The following is a 16,593-nucleotide window of genomic DNA, read 5'->3' as shown; positions in this document are numbered from 1 at the left end:
AGAATGAAAATAGGGGACTTACGTGAGGTTTGTTCCATCTCAGGAAAGATGAGACATTTCTCACCTGAAGAAACTAAGCAAAAAACATACTGGGAATACCACCAGTCTACTAGTGCTGGCCAAGCAGAGTTCTAAGGAAGCATTTTATTTTTTATTTTTTAAAAAGATTTTATTTATTCATTCACAAGAGACAGAGAGAGAGAGGCAGAGACACAGGCAGAGGGAGAAGCAGGCTCCATGCAGGGAGCCCAACGTGGGACTCGATCCCGGGTCTCCAGGATCACGCCCTGGGCCAAAGGCGGTGCTAAACTGCTGAGCCACCTGGGCTGCCCCCAAGGAAGCATTTTAATGCCTCATTCTTAAATATGGGTAGACAACCAGTAAGTACCAGAAATATGACTAAACCTCCAATGTGGCAGGTGAGAATTCTACCATTGAACCACCAATGCTACTAAACCTCCAATGTGAAAGACCAAATCATTAAAACAGATTAAAAGATCTGAAAGAAAACAGAGACAGTACAGAAAGCAAGTTATTAGAGAGAATGTAATTAGCATTTTCAGAGAAATAAGACAAGAATGTTATAAAAAGTATCATTCAGAAAATATAAATTTTAAAAATAAGACAGCCAAAATTCAGTAAAAGAACAACCCCCAAACCCAAACGCCAAAGTTGAATAAATACCCTATAAAAGGAACTAAAAGACAATACACACACACACACAAAGTAGATGAAGTTATTAGAAATCAATTTCAACGGTACAACTCACCTAATAAAAGTTCCAGAAAAATAACAGAGAAAAAGGAAAGGGGATGTAATCAAAGGAAAAACACAAAAGAAATTCCCAGGTCTAAAGAACATAAATGTCCAGATTAAAAAGGCCTACCAGAACCCAGCAAAATAATCAAGAAAAAAATCTACAGAAGAATACATCATGAGATTTGAAAATGCTGGAGACAGAAACTATCCTAAAATCAGAGAGAGAGAGAGAGAGAGAGAGAGAGAATGAGTAATGCTTTCAAAAGTATTAGTGGAAATAATTTTCAATTTAGAATTCTGTATCCGCCAGCCAAGGTTTTCATCAAGCTTAAGGTATATATTCTTTCATCAAAAATAAAGATCAGGGATCCCTGGGTGGCGCAGCGGTTTGGCGCCGCCTTTGGCCTGGGGCGCGATCCTGGAGACCGAGGATCGAATCCCACATCGGAGCCTGCTTCTCCCTCTGCCTATCTCTGTGACTATCATAAATAAACAAAAAAATTAAAAAAAAAGAAAAAAAATAAAGATCACCAATATCATGCAAAATTTACCCTCCATTCACCCTTTCTTAGGAAGAATCCACCAAAATACGGGATTTCAGAAGGAGGAAGATAGAGAATGCAGAAAACATAACATTCAACACAATACAGAGAAAGTTCCAGGATAATAGCTAGTCAATAGGTCTAGATAACAACCAGCCAGAGTAGAGCAAGAGAACATTATTCCCAGGAGGAATGTCTCCAGGAGACCACACACACACAAAGATCGAAAAATTAAAATGTTAGATTACCTGATCAGTTTTACCGTGTAGAAAATTGAGTTAAGAGGCTACAGAAGGGTGTAAGAAGACTTAGCTATATATTTTAATAAAACTTAGCATATTTAGTCAACTATACTTCAATAACAAATAAAAGAAAATAGCAAATCTTAAAAAATGTAAAATTTAAATATCTGGGTATACACAAGAAAGAGAAAAAGGGAATTTATCCATAACATTAATACCATAGTACTATACTAAACAGTGAACAATATTTGGGAGATGCTTGGAGGGAGGGGTAAGCATCAGTAGACTAAAATCATCTTGTTCCGGGACACCTGGGTGGCTCAGCAGTTGAGCATCTGCCTTTAGCTCATGGTGTGATCCTGGAGTCTGGGATCAAGTCCCACATTGGGCTCCTTGCAGGGAGTCTGCTTCTCCCTCTTCCTATGTCTCTGTCTCTCTCTCTCTCTGTGTCTCTCATGAATAAGTAAATAAAATCTTAAAAAAATCATCTTGTTCCTTGGGAGAAAAATTATTGGATAATGGCAAAAAAAGTTTGATTTAAGAGACAGCAGTATGTGAATGTGTTAAAAATTTATAAATATGGGGATCCCTGGGTGGCACAGCGGTTTGGCACCTGCCTTTGGCCCAGGGCGCGATCCTGGAGACCCGGGATTGAGTCCCATGTCGGGCTCCTGGTGCATGGAGCCTGCTTCTCCCTCTGCCTGTGTCTCTGCCTCTCTCTCTTTCTCTCTGTGTGACTATCATAAATAAATAAAAAAAATAAAAATAAAAAAACAAAAATAAATAAATAAATAAAAATAAAAAATTTTATAAATATGGAAATAACTATTAGAAAAAAAGTTCAACTATTGAAAATGAATGCCTTACAAAAATAGGGAGTAACAGGCCCAGAACACATGCACACCACTCTCTCTCACACTTACCGTTCAAGAAACTGGTTATGCACTTACAATTTTCAGATTATTTCTTTTCAAAAACTATGCATGCATTGTTATGCTTTTTAAAAAGTAATGAGGGGGTGCCTGGGTGGTTCAGCATCTGCCTTTGGCTCAGGTCATGATCTCAGGGTCCTGGGGTAGAGCCCTGCGTTGGGCTCCCTGCTCAACTGGGAGTCTGCTTCTTCCTCTGTCCCTGCCCCTGCTTGTGTTCTCTTTCTCTCTCTCAAATAAAGAAAATCTTTTATTTATTTTTTAAAATATATATATATATTTTATTTATTTATGATAGTCACAGAGAGAGAGAGAGGCAGAGACACAGGCAGAGGGAGAAGCAGGCTCCATGCACCGGGAGCCCGACGTGGGATTTGATCCCAGGTCTCCAGGATCGCGCCCTGGGCCAAAGGCAGGCGCCAAACCGCTGCGCCACCCAGGGATCCCTATTTTTTAAAATATTTTATTTATTTATTCATGAGAGACACAGAGAGATAGAGAAGCAGAGACACAGGCAGAGGGAGAAGCAGGCTCCATGCAAGAGCCTGATGTGGGACTCGATCCCAGGACTCCAGGATCAGGCCCTAGGCCGAAGGCAGGCACTAAACCTATGAGCCACCAGGGATCCCCTCAAATAAAGAAAATCTTTTAAAAAAGTATTGAGGGAGCCCCTAAATATAATAGCAATGAGAACAGATTAAGTGGTACTGGATATATGGAGTGAGATGTGGATGGAGAAACAACTAAAAAATAACAAAACAAAACAAAATAACTCTGGGATTCTGGCATAGAGAATAATCATCTGTTTTTTTCAGACAATAATATCTTTATTTGTTAAATGCAATCATTTCTAAAGGTAATTTTACTAGATTAAATGTCATTTCTAATTTTGACTCAAAATTAGTGTGTGAAAATAGTGATCTGGGGATGGCTTACAAAAGAAACACCTTGGGGCGTCTGGATGGCTCAGTCAGTTAAGCGTCTGCCTTCAGCTCAGGTCATGATCCCGGGGTCCTGAGATGGAGCCCTGAGTCAGGCTCCCTGCTCAGTGGGGAGTTTGCTTTTCCTTGTCCCTCTCCCTCACCTTCTTCCCCACTGTGTGATCTTTCTTTCACTCTCACTCTCTACCTCAAATAAATAAAATCTTTAGAAAAAACCAAGCACCTTAACATATAGGCACTATTCTTTTAAATTTTTTTTAAATTTAATTTCCTCATCTATATAGATATGCCAAAATCATTTCTCAGCATAATGTTGTTTAATGTTTAGTGGTTTACTTACCAAAATACAGAACAAAACAAAAACCTTCTCACTCTTCCAAATGTAACCAGTTTTATGAACTTTCTTGTCTAACTTTATTTATTTTTATTTTTTTAAATTTATTCATGAGAGACACAGAAGAGAGAGACAGAGGCAGAGGCACAGGCAGAGGGAGAAGCAGGCTCCATGCAGGGAGCCCGATGCGGGACTTGATCTTGGGTCTCCAGGATCAGGCCCTGGGGTGAAGGTGGCGCTAAACCGCTGAGCCACCTGGGCTGCCCCTCTTGTCTAACTTTAAAAACACATATACAGAATGGTCTACGTCAAATAATTAAAAGAGTAACTTACAGTTTAGCATTTGCATATTCTGAATACTTGAAAACACCATCCTCATTGTGCCCCCTCGAGTCTTCCTTTGTAGTGTTTCTTCTATCTAAAACATTCTTCCTCCTTACCTTATATTGGCCACGTTATTCAAGTATAGTAGAAGGAACATGAACTTGACATCAAATTGAATAGTTTAAATCTTCATTGCACCATTTCTAATCGTGTGACTGGAGAAATTACTTGAATCTTGTTTTTTCAACTCTATTATGGGTACAATATCTACCTAATAGAAGTGGCAATGTAGACTGAGAAAAATGTTACATAAAATACTAACCGAACCTCAAGCAAATACTCAACAAAATCTTAATTCCCAACTCTTGGTTCAGTTACAGCTTCCTCAATAAACCAGTAGACCTTGTTTTAGCTCCACCTTTTACTACATTGGCATTCTATGCCATGCAGTTCAATATTTACTATATATGATCTCAAACTGCTGTTTCTTTTTTTAAAAAAGATTTTATTTATTTATTCATGAGAGACACACAGAGAGAGAGAGAGAGAGAGGGGCAGAGACACAGACAGAGGAGAAGCAGGCTCCATGCAGGAAGCCTGATGTGGGACTCGATCCTGGGACTCCAGGATTATGCCCTGGGCCGAAGGCAGGCGCCAGACTGCTGAGCCACCCAGGGATCCCATGCTCACTGTTTCTTAAAGTGGATTTTTTTTAAGTCGGCTCCACATCTAATATGGGGCTTGAGCTCATGACCCTGAGATCAAGCGTCAGATGCTCTACCGACGGAGCCACCCAGGCATCCCTCTTGATGTGTATTTCTTAACTGTACACGTTTCATACCAAACTAAGATACAAAGTAAGAGTGAAGAAATTACTTTCTTCTTCCTTTGTATCTCCTCCGATACATGGTAGTCTATTGGATATTGGTAGTCTATTGGATAAGCATCAGCACTTAACATGATAATCAGTGAACTAAGAAACTAGGCAGTCAGGCAATGCCAAATTAAAAAAAAAGGCACATACATACAGATAATAGAAAAATCAATAAATAAAATCTTTAAAAAATATAAAAATCATTTATATCTATGTCAATGCCATAGTCTTGATACCACGTCTGACACATAGGTCTTCCTTATTTTTTTAACTGGGTACTACCACTGTCAATATTTCAAGATAGATTGTTGAGTAAGAAAATTTTAAAGGCACATAATAGCATATATAATATGGTCTTATTTAGAAATAATTTATTTTTTGTCTATGCAGAGAAAATAGTTTGTTATTATGTACAACAAACCAATAATAGTAGTTACCTCTGGAGATGAGAAACACTTCATTTCTACTTTACAGACATTTTTATTATATGTTGTCTTCTTTTACTATGATCATGTATTACTTTAATAAATTTAAGTATTTTTTAAATGTGCATACTTGTTTCTCTCATCTATTCTCATGAAGCAAGATTATCAGTACAAAAGCCACGCATACTAGTATCACTTGCAGCAGCAATACTTACTTTTTGATTGAGAAGGGTTGTCGTTGTCGTCATCCATCAAGTTGCAGAGTCACCTAGGCACCAACACATAACATCCATCAATTTTATGAGTTCCTTTATTCCTTTAACACCAAATATTGAAACATGAAACTTGGGATTCAGAAATCTTTGGGTCTAATTTTGATCTCCAGCAAACTCACCATATGACTCAAGAGAAGACAGCAAGTTAGGTCTTAGTTTTCTGCGCTATAAAATAAAGATACCTACTGTTAGAGTGGATTTATTAAATGTATTCACATTTAATCATTTTCTCCTATAAAAATCTTACCTTTTGAGTTTGATATGTTTGATATACACATGCTACTCACTTAACCTAATTGTAAATGCAAATTTAGCAAATAAAATGTTTAAAGTATTAAGTCTTTATGACTTGAAGAAATCTGATAGATTATTAAATTACAAATAAGTTTTGAAAAGCACCTTTTTGTAAATATGAGTAATTAATTTGTACTACATGTTTTAGTTAATCTCAATTTTGAAATGCTAAAGTGACATTAATCTTTAACCATTACTTATTTTCTGTATTTCAGAAATAAATATTACAGGAAAACACATACAAAAAAGTTTTAGTTTATATATTTTTATTTCTTATTAACACTAACTGCAAGGAAGAGAACAAGGAAGAGAAAATTAGTTGCATAAACTTCATCATAGATTAATTCATTAATTCATTGTCTTCTGTGCTCAAAGTGATATGCTCAGTTCTAGGGGAAAAAATAAGATGAATAAATCATAGTCCTTGCCTTTAGTCTAATATATCTATAGTTCTTTGGGCTTTCAAAAAGGCACTTATATTAAACATTATCAATTTTTTTCAATTGCTTTCTTTAAAGCAGGAATTTGTGTTCTGAATTCTTATGCACATATATTCTTTACAAACAAAATAAATGTGTTTTTAAAAACTATTTCAGGGATGCCTGGGTAGCCCAGTCAATTAAGTGTCTTCCTTCAGCTTAGGTCAGAATCCCAGGGTCCTGGGATCCAGTCCTTCACTGGGCTCCCTGCTCAGTGGTGAGTCTGCTGCTCCTGCTCCTGCCCCTGCTCCCTCTGTGTGTGTGTGTGTGTGTGTGTGTGTGTGTGTGTGCACGTGTGTCCTCTCTCTCTCACAAATAAAAAAACCTATTTCAGTTATAAAACAAAAAAAGTAAAAAAAATAGTCATCAGAAATCTAAAGTATTAGGATAAACAGAGCTGAGCCTTCACATTTGTGTTTATTTTCAGACTGGTAAAAGCAAGCTTTGCTGCTTTTTCCAATTCCAAACTATTTAGACTGAATTAGACTAAAGGAAAAAAACCTACTTTAACTTCAGAAGAAGTTACAGGTATGAATATTTGAATTACTATCACAAGATCTCAAGTGAATCCTGTACTTAAGTAAATTTCCCTGGTTCTGAGATCTGACTATTCAAATATCTTTAACTCAATTATTTGAATAGTTACCATTTCTCCCTAAACAAGAATTAAGGTAATGCATATGTCAAGTGAATAAATACATGTCAATTCTTGCTCAGCATTAAAAGCCTACTGCTACCAGGAACAACAGATTTTTTTTTAAAGAGACACAACTACATAGCCAATGAGGATTCATGTATAACACTTTTTTATTAAATGCTCACATAAAATATCTATTGGCATAAGTAACCTAAAATTAGTATTAAATGTACAAGTAGTTTATATAAGCAAGTCATATCCACTGCCTGTGACTAGAGATGAATTTTGAGGCCTGTAACAGCCACCAAAGAGCTTCAATTGGTACATTTATAAACACTCTAAAAAATCAGAAATCCTCAAATGTCATTAGAATAGTAACTTCATCTAAAGCTGTGCTATCCAATAAGGCAGTCAAGCCCTCCAAAACTATCACCACACACACACACACACACACACACACACACACACAGAAAAAACCTCTCAAGTCATAATTTCAGATTTTTGGTGGCAATGCAAGGAATTATATTGGAGGTCAAGTCACCTGTCAAAGAAATGTCAAAGAAACCCAGCAAAACAAGCAATGGGGACCTTAGAGCTCCCATAATAGCAGCCCCAGAGGGTCTCTAGTTTCTGCAACTCGGAGCTGGCACCAAAATAGGCAGAACAGAAAAGAACTCTCTACTTCAGCTATTGACTCAGATAGAGATACTATGCCCGTATTTAATACACTATTCCTATTGGGGGGGGGGAATGAATTCCAAGTAACTAATGGAATATAATCCAGTTTTTGGAAACTGCTTATATAAATAATTATAATTACTATTTAGATGTTTTACGGTTTCAGTTTCTATATATTTAAAATTCATCTATTTTTTTTAAGAGTTCAATTCTACAAAATTCTCAAAAATGTTAATAGATCAAAATAGTTAAAATGGTAAATTGTATGTTATGTGCATTTCATACCTACTAGGATGGCTATAATCAAAAAGGCAGATAATAACAAGTGTTGGCAAGGATATGGAGAAATTAGAACTCTCATATGCTGCTGGTGGGAATATGAAATGGTGCAGACACTGTGGAAAATACTTTGGCAGTCACTTACAAAGTTAAACCAAGTTACCATATGACCCAGCGATTCCACTCCAAGTAAGAGAGAATTGAAAACATATGGTCATATAAAAACTTGTACACGGGAATGTGCATAGCAGCATTATTTATAATAGCCAAAAGTGGAAACAACCCACATGCCTAACTGATGAGTGGATAAACAAAATGTGATCTACCTATACAATGGAATAATATTCAGTCATAAAAAGAATAAAATATTGATATATATACCATAACATGGATGAACCTTGGGAACATATTAAGTGAAAGAAGCCAATCAAAAAGACCATGTATTCTATGACTTCATTTGTATGAAATGTCCAGAAATGGCAAATTCATAAAGAAAGTACAGTAGTGGTTGCTTAGGGCTGGGAGGGTTGGAGGAGAAGTGGGGAGTAGCTCCTAATGAATATGGGGTTTCTTTTGGGAGTGATGAAATGTTCTAAATTGACTGTCGTTATGGTTACATGGCACTGTGACTATATTAAAACCATTAAACATCGGGGTGCAGGTGTCCCGGCGTTTCATTGCATTTGTACAATGGAATATTACTCAGCTATTAGAAATGACAAATACCCACCATTTGCTTCAACGTGGATGGAACTGGAGGGTATTATGCTGAATGAAGTAAGTCAGTCGGAGAAGGACAAACATTATATGTTCTCATTCATTTGGGGAACATAAATAATAGTGAAAGGGAATATAAGGGAAGGGAGAAGAAATGTGTGGGAAATATCAGAAAGGGAGACAGAATGTAAAGACTGCTAACTCTGGGAAACGAACTAGGGGTGTTAGAAGGGGAGGAGGGTGGGTGGTGGGAGTGAATGGGTGGCGGGCACTGGGGGTTATTCTGTATGTTAGTAAATTGAACACCAATAAAAAATAAATTTAAAAAAAACATTAAATTGTACACTTCAAATGGTTGAATTGTATGTTATGTGAATTTTTAAAAGATTTATTTATTTATTTTAGAGAGAGAGAGAGAGTGCGGGATGGGGAGGGCAGAGAAATGGGGGGAGAGAGAATCTAGATCAGACTTCTGCTAAGTGCAGAGCCCAACACTGGGCTTGATCCCAGGACCCTGAGATCGTGACCTGAGGCAAAATCAAGTTGGATACCTAACCAACTTGAGCCACCCAGGCGCCCCTATTATGTGAATTTTCTTTCAGTAAAGTTGATGAAAAAATAATAAGCTGGTAGGATATAACCCTGGGAGTGATGGAGTCACTATGTGGAGAAATAATGTCTAAGAAAGAAACCAACAAATACCAAAGCCATAAGATTCTGGGGTAGAGGAAGAGAAGGTAGGGTAGGGAAATATTCAAGTTCTGATAATACCATTTAAATACCTGAAGCTAGCCATGCTTGAAGTAGATGATCTATTGAGAATTTTCAGCTTCTTAAAAGAAGGAATAATTGTTTATTTTTGGTTTAATTTACCTTGAGCTAGGTTTCTGGTACTTGCATTCAAGAGCAGTAACACACTCATCAGTGGCTTATTACCCCTATAGTTTTCAAACAGATCTCTGTGGTAAATAGACATATTGCAGATAGCGTGAGAGCTCTATCCAAAACAATATACTTTTTAGCTATCTAAAAATGTTCATATATATAATACAGTCTTATTAACTGTAGTCATTATGCTATACATTACATCCCCAAGACATATCACAGAAGTTTGTACCTTTTGGCTATCTTCACCAAACTCCCCATCCCACACCCCCAGCTCTGGCAACCACCGGAGCTGTATCTAGAAGTTCTCTGTGTCGTTATGTTCCTTTTATTTTAAATAGTCCACATATCAATGAGACCATACAGTATTTGTTGGTTTATTTCACTTAGCATAAAGCCCTCAAGGTCCATCATTTTGTGGCTGAATAATAGTCCATTTTATATCTATACACCAAATTTTCTTTATCCATTCATCCAATGATGGACACTAGTTGTTTCATTGTTTTGGCTATTGTAAATAATGCTGCAATGAACATGGGTGTGCAAATATTATTTCGAGTTTGTATTTTCATTTCCTTCGGATAAATTCCCAGAAGTGGAAATTGCTGGATCATATCAGAGGTCCAGTTTTTGTCTGTCTTTACTACTCCATTTTCATCAAGTACTATCAGTTTTACTGCTGCTAGCTAATAATAAACTAAAGAATATAGGAAGAAAATATCTAAACGATAAAATTGCACTAAAGGAAGGAGAAATGACAGTATGGTTAGATATAGAAATGATGGTATTGAAAAGATTCAAATAGAAAAATCTTGTCATTGTTTAGATAGGTATGAAAAATGCAATACAAGTAGGTAGTAACTTTGTTTCATCAAAATACAATACTCAATGTATTAAAGTTGATTCAAATTCAAACCAATTGCATTGGTTTTGTGGTTTTGATTATTTTGTTTTATGATTGTGTAAGAGTTCTAGAAATATTTAATTTTTTTAACATGGTACTGCACTTTTAAAAAGATTTTTATTTATTTAATCATGAAAGACACACACACACAGAGAGAGAGAGAGAGAGAGAGAGAAGGGCAGAGGCACAGGCAGAGGGAGAAGCAGGCTCCATGCAGGGAGCCTGACGTGGGACTCGATCCCGGACTCCAGGATCACGCCCTGGGCCAAAGGTGGCGCTAAATGGCTGAGCCACCAGGGCTGCCCGAGATATTTAATTTTTTAAAGGACTTTATTTGGGGGAGAGAAAGAGAACGAGTTGGAAGAAGGGCAGAGAGAGAAGCAGACACCCTGAGGAGCAGGGAGCCTGACACAGGACTCAATCCCAGGACCCTGGGATCATGACTTGAGCCAAAGGCAGATGCTTACTCGACTGAGCCACCCATGCACCCATCTAGAAATATTTAAACCATTTTAAGTAGGAAGATGAGCCTTCCGCTCAGGTCATGATCACAGAGTCCTGGGATCGAAATTCACTTAAGTCTCCCTGCTCAGGTGAGAGCCTGCTTCCCCGTCTCTCTCTGCCTGCCATTCTGCTTATTTGTGGAGTCTCTCTCGCTCTCTATCAAATAAATAAATAAATAAAATCTTTTTTAAAAAAGAAAATGCTTTCTAATAAGAGAAATCGGTATGGTACTCAAATGCAAGAAACACTGGATTATACCTTGGTTCCTTAGACAATTTCATTGGTATCTAAACAATTAAAACTCTCAAACCAGGTTTTTGGAACAAATCACATACAATTTAGAAGGAAAACTTAGGCTCACATCTTATTTCTGTTTTTTTTTTTTTTTTAATTTTTTTTTTCATTTATTTATGATAGTCACAGAGAGAGAGAGAGAGGCAGAGACACAGGCAGAGGGAGAAGCAGGCTCCATGCACCGGGAGCCTGATGTGGGATTCGATCCTGGGTCTCCAGGATCGCGCCCTGGGCCAAAGGCAGGCGCTAAACCGCTGCGCCACCCAGGGATCCCTCTTATTTCTGTTTAAGAAGTTTTTATATTGTGGGAATTTTTTTTGAAAGTCTGAACACATAAATCCTTGCATATTTTGAGAAAATATTTCTTTAATAACTGTAATAACTATTCTCCCTTATTTTATTTAGGTTTTCAATTTTTTATCTCTGTCAACTTTCAGATTTCATCTATTTGTGGAAAATAGCTGACATTATGATTTAAGTTCATTAGCATAACACTGCAAAGATTGCTTATATTTTAAAACATTTTTTGTTAGTTTTGGGGATGAAGCACTATAATAAAATTTACGTTCTGCTAAGTAATTTTTAAAAATATTTATTTATTTGAGAGAGAGCAAGTGAGAGAACACAAGTGAGGGGTGAGGGGCAAACGGAGAGGGAGAAGCGGACTTTCCCCTGAGAAGGGAGCCCAATGTGAGGCTCAATCCCAGGACCCCTGAGATCATGACCTGAACCAAAGGCAGACACTTAAATGACTAAGTCACCCAGGTACCCCACAAAGTAATTTTTGTATCATATTCAGGGTAAAGATTTTACCTATAAGAATATGTTTTTATTGTAATTCATACATAAAGAGCATAACCTGCAGAAAAGACTAAAATAATTGACTTTTCAAAGCCAAATTATATAATAAAATATTTTATATAAGTTTCATAAGATATTCTATAACCACTAATTACTAAAGCAACCTCAGGAAATATTATTAGTTAATTCACATTTATAGGAGTTAAACTTACCCACTATGGAAAATGTCAAATAAAAGAGTAGAGTATAATAATGAAAACACTTGACATAGGAGCTGAATAACAGGATTTTCAATCTACCACTTTCTGATTGCCAAACATAAAGGATGTTTAATCGACCTCTCTGAGCTTAGTTTTACTACCTGTAACATAAAAACAGTAATATCTTCCTTGTAGCACTATTGGGAAGATCAAATAAAGCACAAGAAAATTTACTGTACAGTACTTGGCTTTATTTTGCTCAAGTTTTCCTTCTTTACTGGAAGTCATGCAAGTTGATGAATGTAAGCGCTACAAAGAAAATACTCTAGTTCATATAAAGAACTATAAAAGATACTGTTACCAATAAAGTATACCATATCAGTAGTTCTCAAGCTTTGTGGTCTCAGGACATCTCAGGACTTCTTTGTAGTCTTAAAACTTGAGGACACAAATGAGCTTTTTTGTTTATATGGAGATCTATTGATACTTACCATATTAGAAATTGAAAATGAGAAAAAAGTTCAATATGTATTATTTAAAGTAATAAATCCATTACATGTTCATATAAATATTTTTAATGAAGATAACTATTTTCTAAAACAAAAAATTCAATAAGAGTGGCATTGATTTATTTTTGCAAATGTCTTTAATACCTGTTTTAATAAAAGATAGCTGAATTATTTTTATCAGTTTCTGAAATGTATTTTTTCTAAATATATACAAATAAATAAACCATGTTTCAATCCTTGTTAAATAACTAATAAAGTTGACTTCACTATTTTTATGAAAATTATTTGTAAAATGACTTAAAATATAAAAAATAAAGTAAAAATGGTCCATTTTATCCAGATGATACAGTGATCAATACTTTCCTTGACATAGTGAGAGTTAATAAAACCACTCCTTAAAAGAAAACTGCTTTGCAGAGAATGAATCAAAAACACATTTTTGATACAAATCATTGAGTAAACCACATCTTCCTGAGTCATTATTTAAAATCTGATGAAAACCAAACATTTTTAAGTCCTTCTCTGAAGCAGGACAGAAAAAATTATTCAGGATTATATATTTAATGAGTGAATATATCATAAATATTTCTGTTCTTTGAAAAGTTACTTTTTAAAAAATATTTATTTATTTATTTATTTATGAGAGAGAGAGAGAGAGAGAGAGAGAGAGAGATAGATACAGGCAGAGGGAGAAGCAGGCTCCACGCAGGGAGCCTGACATGGGACTCGATCCCAGGTCTCCAGGATCACGCCCTGGGCTGAAGGCGGCTAGGCGGCACTAAACTGCTGCCCAAAAAGTTACTTTTGAAATAACAAGCTATGTTTTCAGTAGAAGTTTCCTATATCCTCTCACTAAAATATGTATTACCTTCTATTCACAAAAATCACTTCTCATCTAAGTATTTTTCCTGTACAATTAGTATAACAACAGCAACAAAAATTTTTTGGTATGGTTCTAAATGTCCTCTGGAATTAAAAAAAAACCAAATGGGAGAGAAGCAGGGGTACAGAATTATATACTCTTTCCACTTAACTCTCCTTTTCTACCAAAAAAAAAAAAAAAAAAAAAAAAGCCGGTGCTGGGTAGTAAAACATTGTGCTGAAAAAACCAGATTGGACTAGAAAACGTAAGTGAGGAAAATGGGTTGAACAGGGACGCTGAAATTTGGAGCCCTTCAACATCATAACTACTTTTGATGGAAGAATGGGCTATTATTCAACTTTTCTTTTTTTTTTTAAAGATTTTTTATTTTTTTAAATTCTTATTTATTTATGATAGTCAGAGAGAGAGAGAGAGAGAGAGAGAGAGAGGCAGAGACATAGGCAGAGGGAGAAGCAGGCTCCATGCACCGGGAGCCCGACGTGGGATTCGATCCCCGGTCTCCAGGATCGCGCCCTGGGCCAAAGGCAGGCGCCAAACCGCTGCGCCACCCAGGGATCCCTATTATTCAACTTTTCAATATGTTTGAAAATAGTAACGGGATTAGTTAAATACGAAAAAGTTGAGAAGATATGAAGCCTTAAAAATGAAAACATAAAAAGGAAAGGGGGATTGAAAAATATCTCATGTATTTTTTTTAGATGAGTGTCCTTGCTTACTCTCCTTGACCACCTCATTCCCATGAAAAGTAGGGCATAACAGTGAACTGAGCATTGGAGGAGTCAGAAGACCTAGGTTCAATAACTGCTTCTATCATTTCCTATCCAAGTGGCCTCAGGGAAAGTCTTCTCCTTGAGGCTATCTCCTCACCTTCTAAACAGTTCTACCAACCCTCCACAGCTCACATTAAAAGGAACGTTTATCAATGAATATACAAATGAAAGACGCAATTATAGCGGGATTTGTACCGAAGTTAAAGCACCAAGGGCACACACTCCTAACTTATAAGCAAACCAGTTCCCTCATAAGCTCAGTAAAGCTCTGTCTCCTTAAGAGACAACTTGAGTTTTTACAGTAACCCCCAAAACAGGACATCTCACAAATGCTTAGAGGAGACTTTTGTAGTTTGAAACTCTATTTCTTGGTTTCAATTTTATGTTTAATGGCCCTAAAAGACATTAAAATTCAGTCCAAACGTGAAAACAATAAAGGCAGAATTTAAGTTCACAGATTAAAAAAAAAAAAATCTTTGCAAACAAAGAGAATCCCTTGGATGAAGATCTCCTGTGCTAGCAGAAGCTAGGTACACTTGATATTTTCTTCTATGATTTCTCCTTTAAAAAAGCATTAAAACTGAGATAACTTAAGAGGAACTTCCTCTGTGTCTAGGGAAGGATAAAATCTCAAAATGAAATAATTTTTTCCATCTCAGCAAAACGTGCAAAGCTCCCTGCTAGAAAATTACGTATCTAACTCCACGTTTCTCCTTAGGGCTCTTCTCTTCTAGACAATAACTGAATGGAGCACGATTTCTACAATGTGCAGCACAGTCCCTTTGCCAAGAACAAGGGTATCAGCACTGAATGACCAGTAACCTGGATGAGGAAACCTGTACTGAAAGGAGGGGCCTAAGGGACCCAGAAGCCAGAAAGTTCGGAACCTTCTCTGGTCTCTTAAGACTGAAGAGACTTGAGGGTGGGCGGGTCTCGCCAAATATTGGTATCAAATATACAAAAGACCAAAGGGAGTTGTCTTGAGAAAGAAGAGCCAAAACCAAGCTGAGGACTGACAGACGCATAGGCCCTGCGTGGTGAGGAGGCAGCGGTGGCGGCGGCCCGCCCGGCCACGGCCTGAGCGGGCGGCCTGAGCGGGCCGCCAAACCCTGCCGCCGAGCAGCTACCTTCTCGAGATCCCTCCCCCGCCGGGGCTGGCGCAAGATGGTGGCCCACCCGCCACCGTGCCGCCAAGTTCGTCCCCTCCCCCGCTCCCTGGGCGATCCTAGCAACACACACCAGCATCCAGACCCTCAACCTGCCCCCCTCAGAGCCGAGCCGGCGCGGCCACCCTCAGAGCAATGAGGCCTTGGCCGTGTGGCGGAGCCGCTGCCTGCATCAACGAGAAGCAGGCGGGGGCGGGGGATCACTTACCGCGAGCTGTGCAGGTCGCCCTGACTGAGACTCGAAGGAGGAGGAGAAAGAGGAGGAGGAAAGGGAGGAGCGCGAAGACACTAGGCGGCGGCCACAAAAACAGTGGCGGCCTCGGCGACTCCCAGCGCGGAATGAGCGCCTCAGACCACGGCAAAAGTATATAACTACGCGCAGTGCCTCATGGGTAGACGCCAGCTCCTCCCCGCCCCTGCACATCCGGGTTTCTTTTCTAACCGACAGTGGAGGGTGGCGCGCACATGTGCGTGGTCTTACACATTCTCGAAGGCAAAGGTACTCTTACAGTGGGCCGTGGGACTTGAGCTGCTGGCAGAGGGCCAGCATTAAAGGTCCCACGGTGTTGCCAATCTCCTCAGTGAATTCAATGTTCAACCTGAGTTGCAATCCTGAAATTTGGGCTGCACACTATGAAGATGTGTATTCAGAACGTCTTTTTATGTAAGAGATAGAAACACCAATAAAAAGAAATATTGTACCTGAGAGGCAAAGACATAAACCAGATGAGTAAAAGGAATAAAAGATTATTTAGGTTATTGGTTACTTTCATCAAATTTGTTTTAAATAATATAGCTTCGCTTGCAACTCTGTTATTCCTGTCATAAAGATGTCTATTATGACATAATAACTATTATGTTATTAAAATGTTAAGAAAAGTATACATTTACCAAAGAAAAACCAAAACCATGTTCCAAGATACTGCTTGCACAAACACTCTCTAAACA

At 37.7% G+C, this 16,593-nt stretch overlaps 1 protein-coding gene across 13 annotated transcripts in view; it reads right to left on the bottom strand.

Annotated features, from left to right (window-relative positions):
* ZNF280C (zinc finger protein 280C) overlaps window positions 1–16,014 on the bottom strand; it is an 80,762-nt gene extending 64,748 nt beyond the window's left edge. For 9 of the 13 annotated variants that reach the window (XR_012026519.1, XR_012026521.1, XR_012026520.1 and 6 more), the window contains exons 1-4: window positions 15,854–16,014; window positions 5,765–5,810; window positions 5,586–5,638; window positions 23–73 (exon numbers count right to left, since the gene is read on the bottom strand). Coding sequence is in view for 7 of the 13 variants with exons in the window: in XM_072817089.1 (XP_072673190.1) it covers window positions 23–73; window positions 5,586–5,622 (88 nt within the window). In the remaining 6 variants the exon portion in view is untranslated. Of the gene's footprint in view, window positions 1–22; window positions 74–1,549; window positions 1,588–5,585; window positions 5,639–5,764; window positions 5,811–15,853 lie in introns of all 13 variants that reach the window. The other 4 variants (XM_072817088.1, XM_072817091.1, XM_072817085.1 and 1 more) reach the window with 2 other exon arrangements.
* Window positions 16,015–16,593: the final 579 nt, after the last annotated feature.

Source organism: Canis lupus, chromosome X (genome assembly GCF_048164855.1).
Source record: "Canis lupus baileyi chromosome X, mCanLup2.hap1, whole genome shotgun sequence".
Classification (NCBI taxonomy): domain Eukaryota; kingdom Metazoa; phylum Chordata; class Mammalia; order Carnivora; family Canidae; genus Canis; species Canis lupus.
This window is presented reverse-complemented; position numbering and strand designations above follow the sequence as displayed.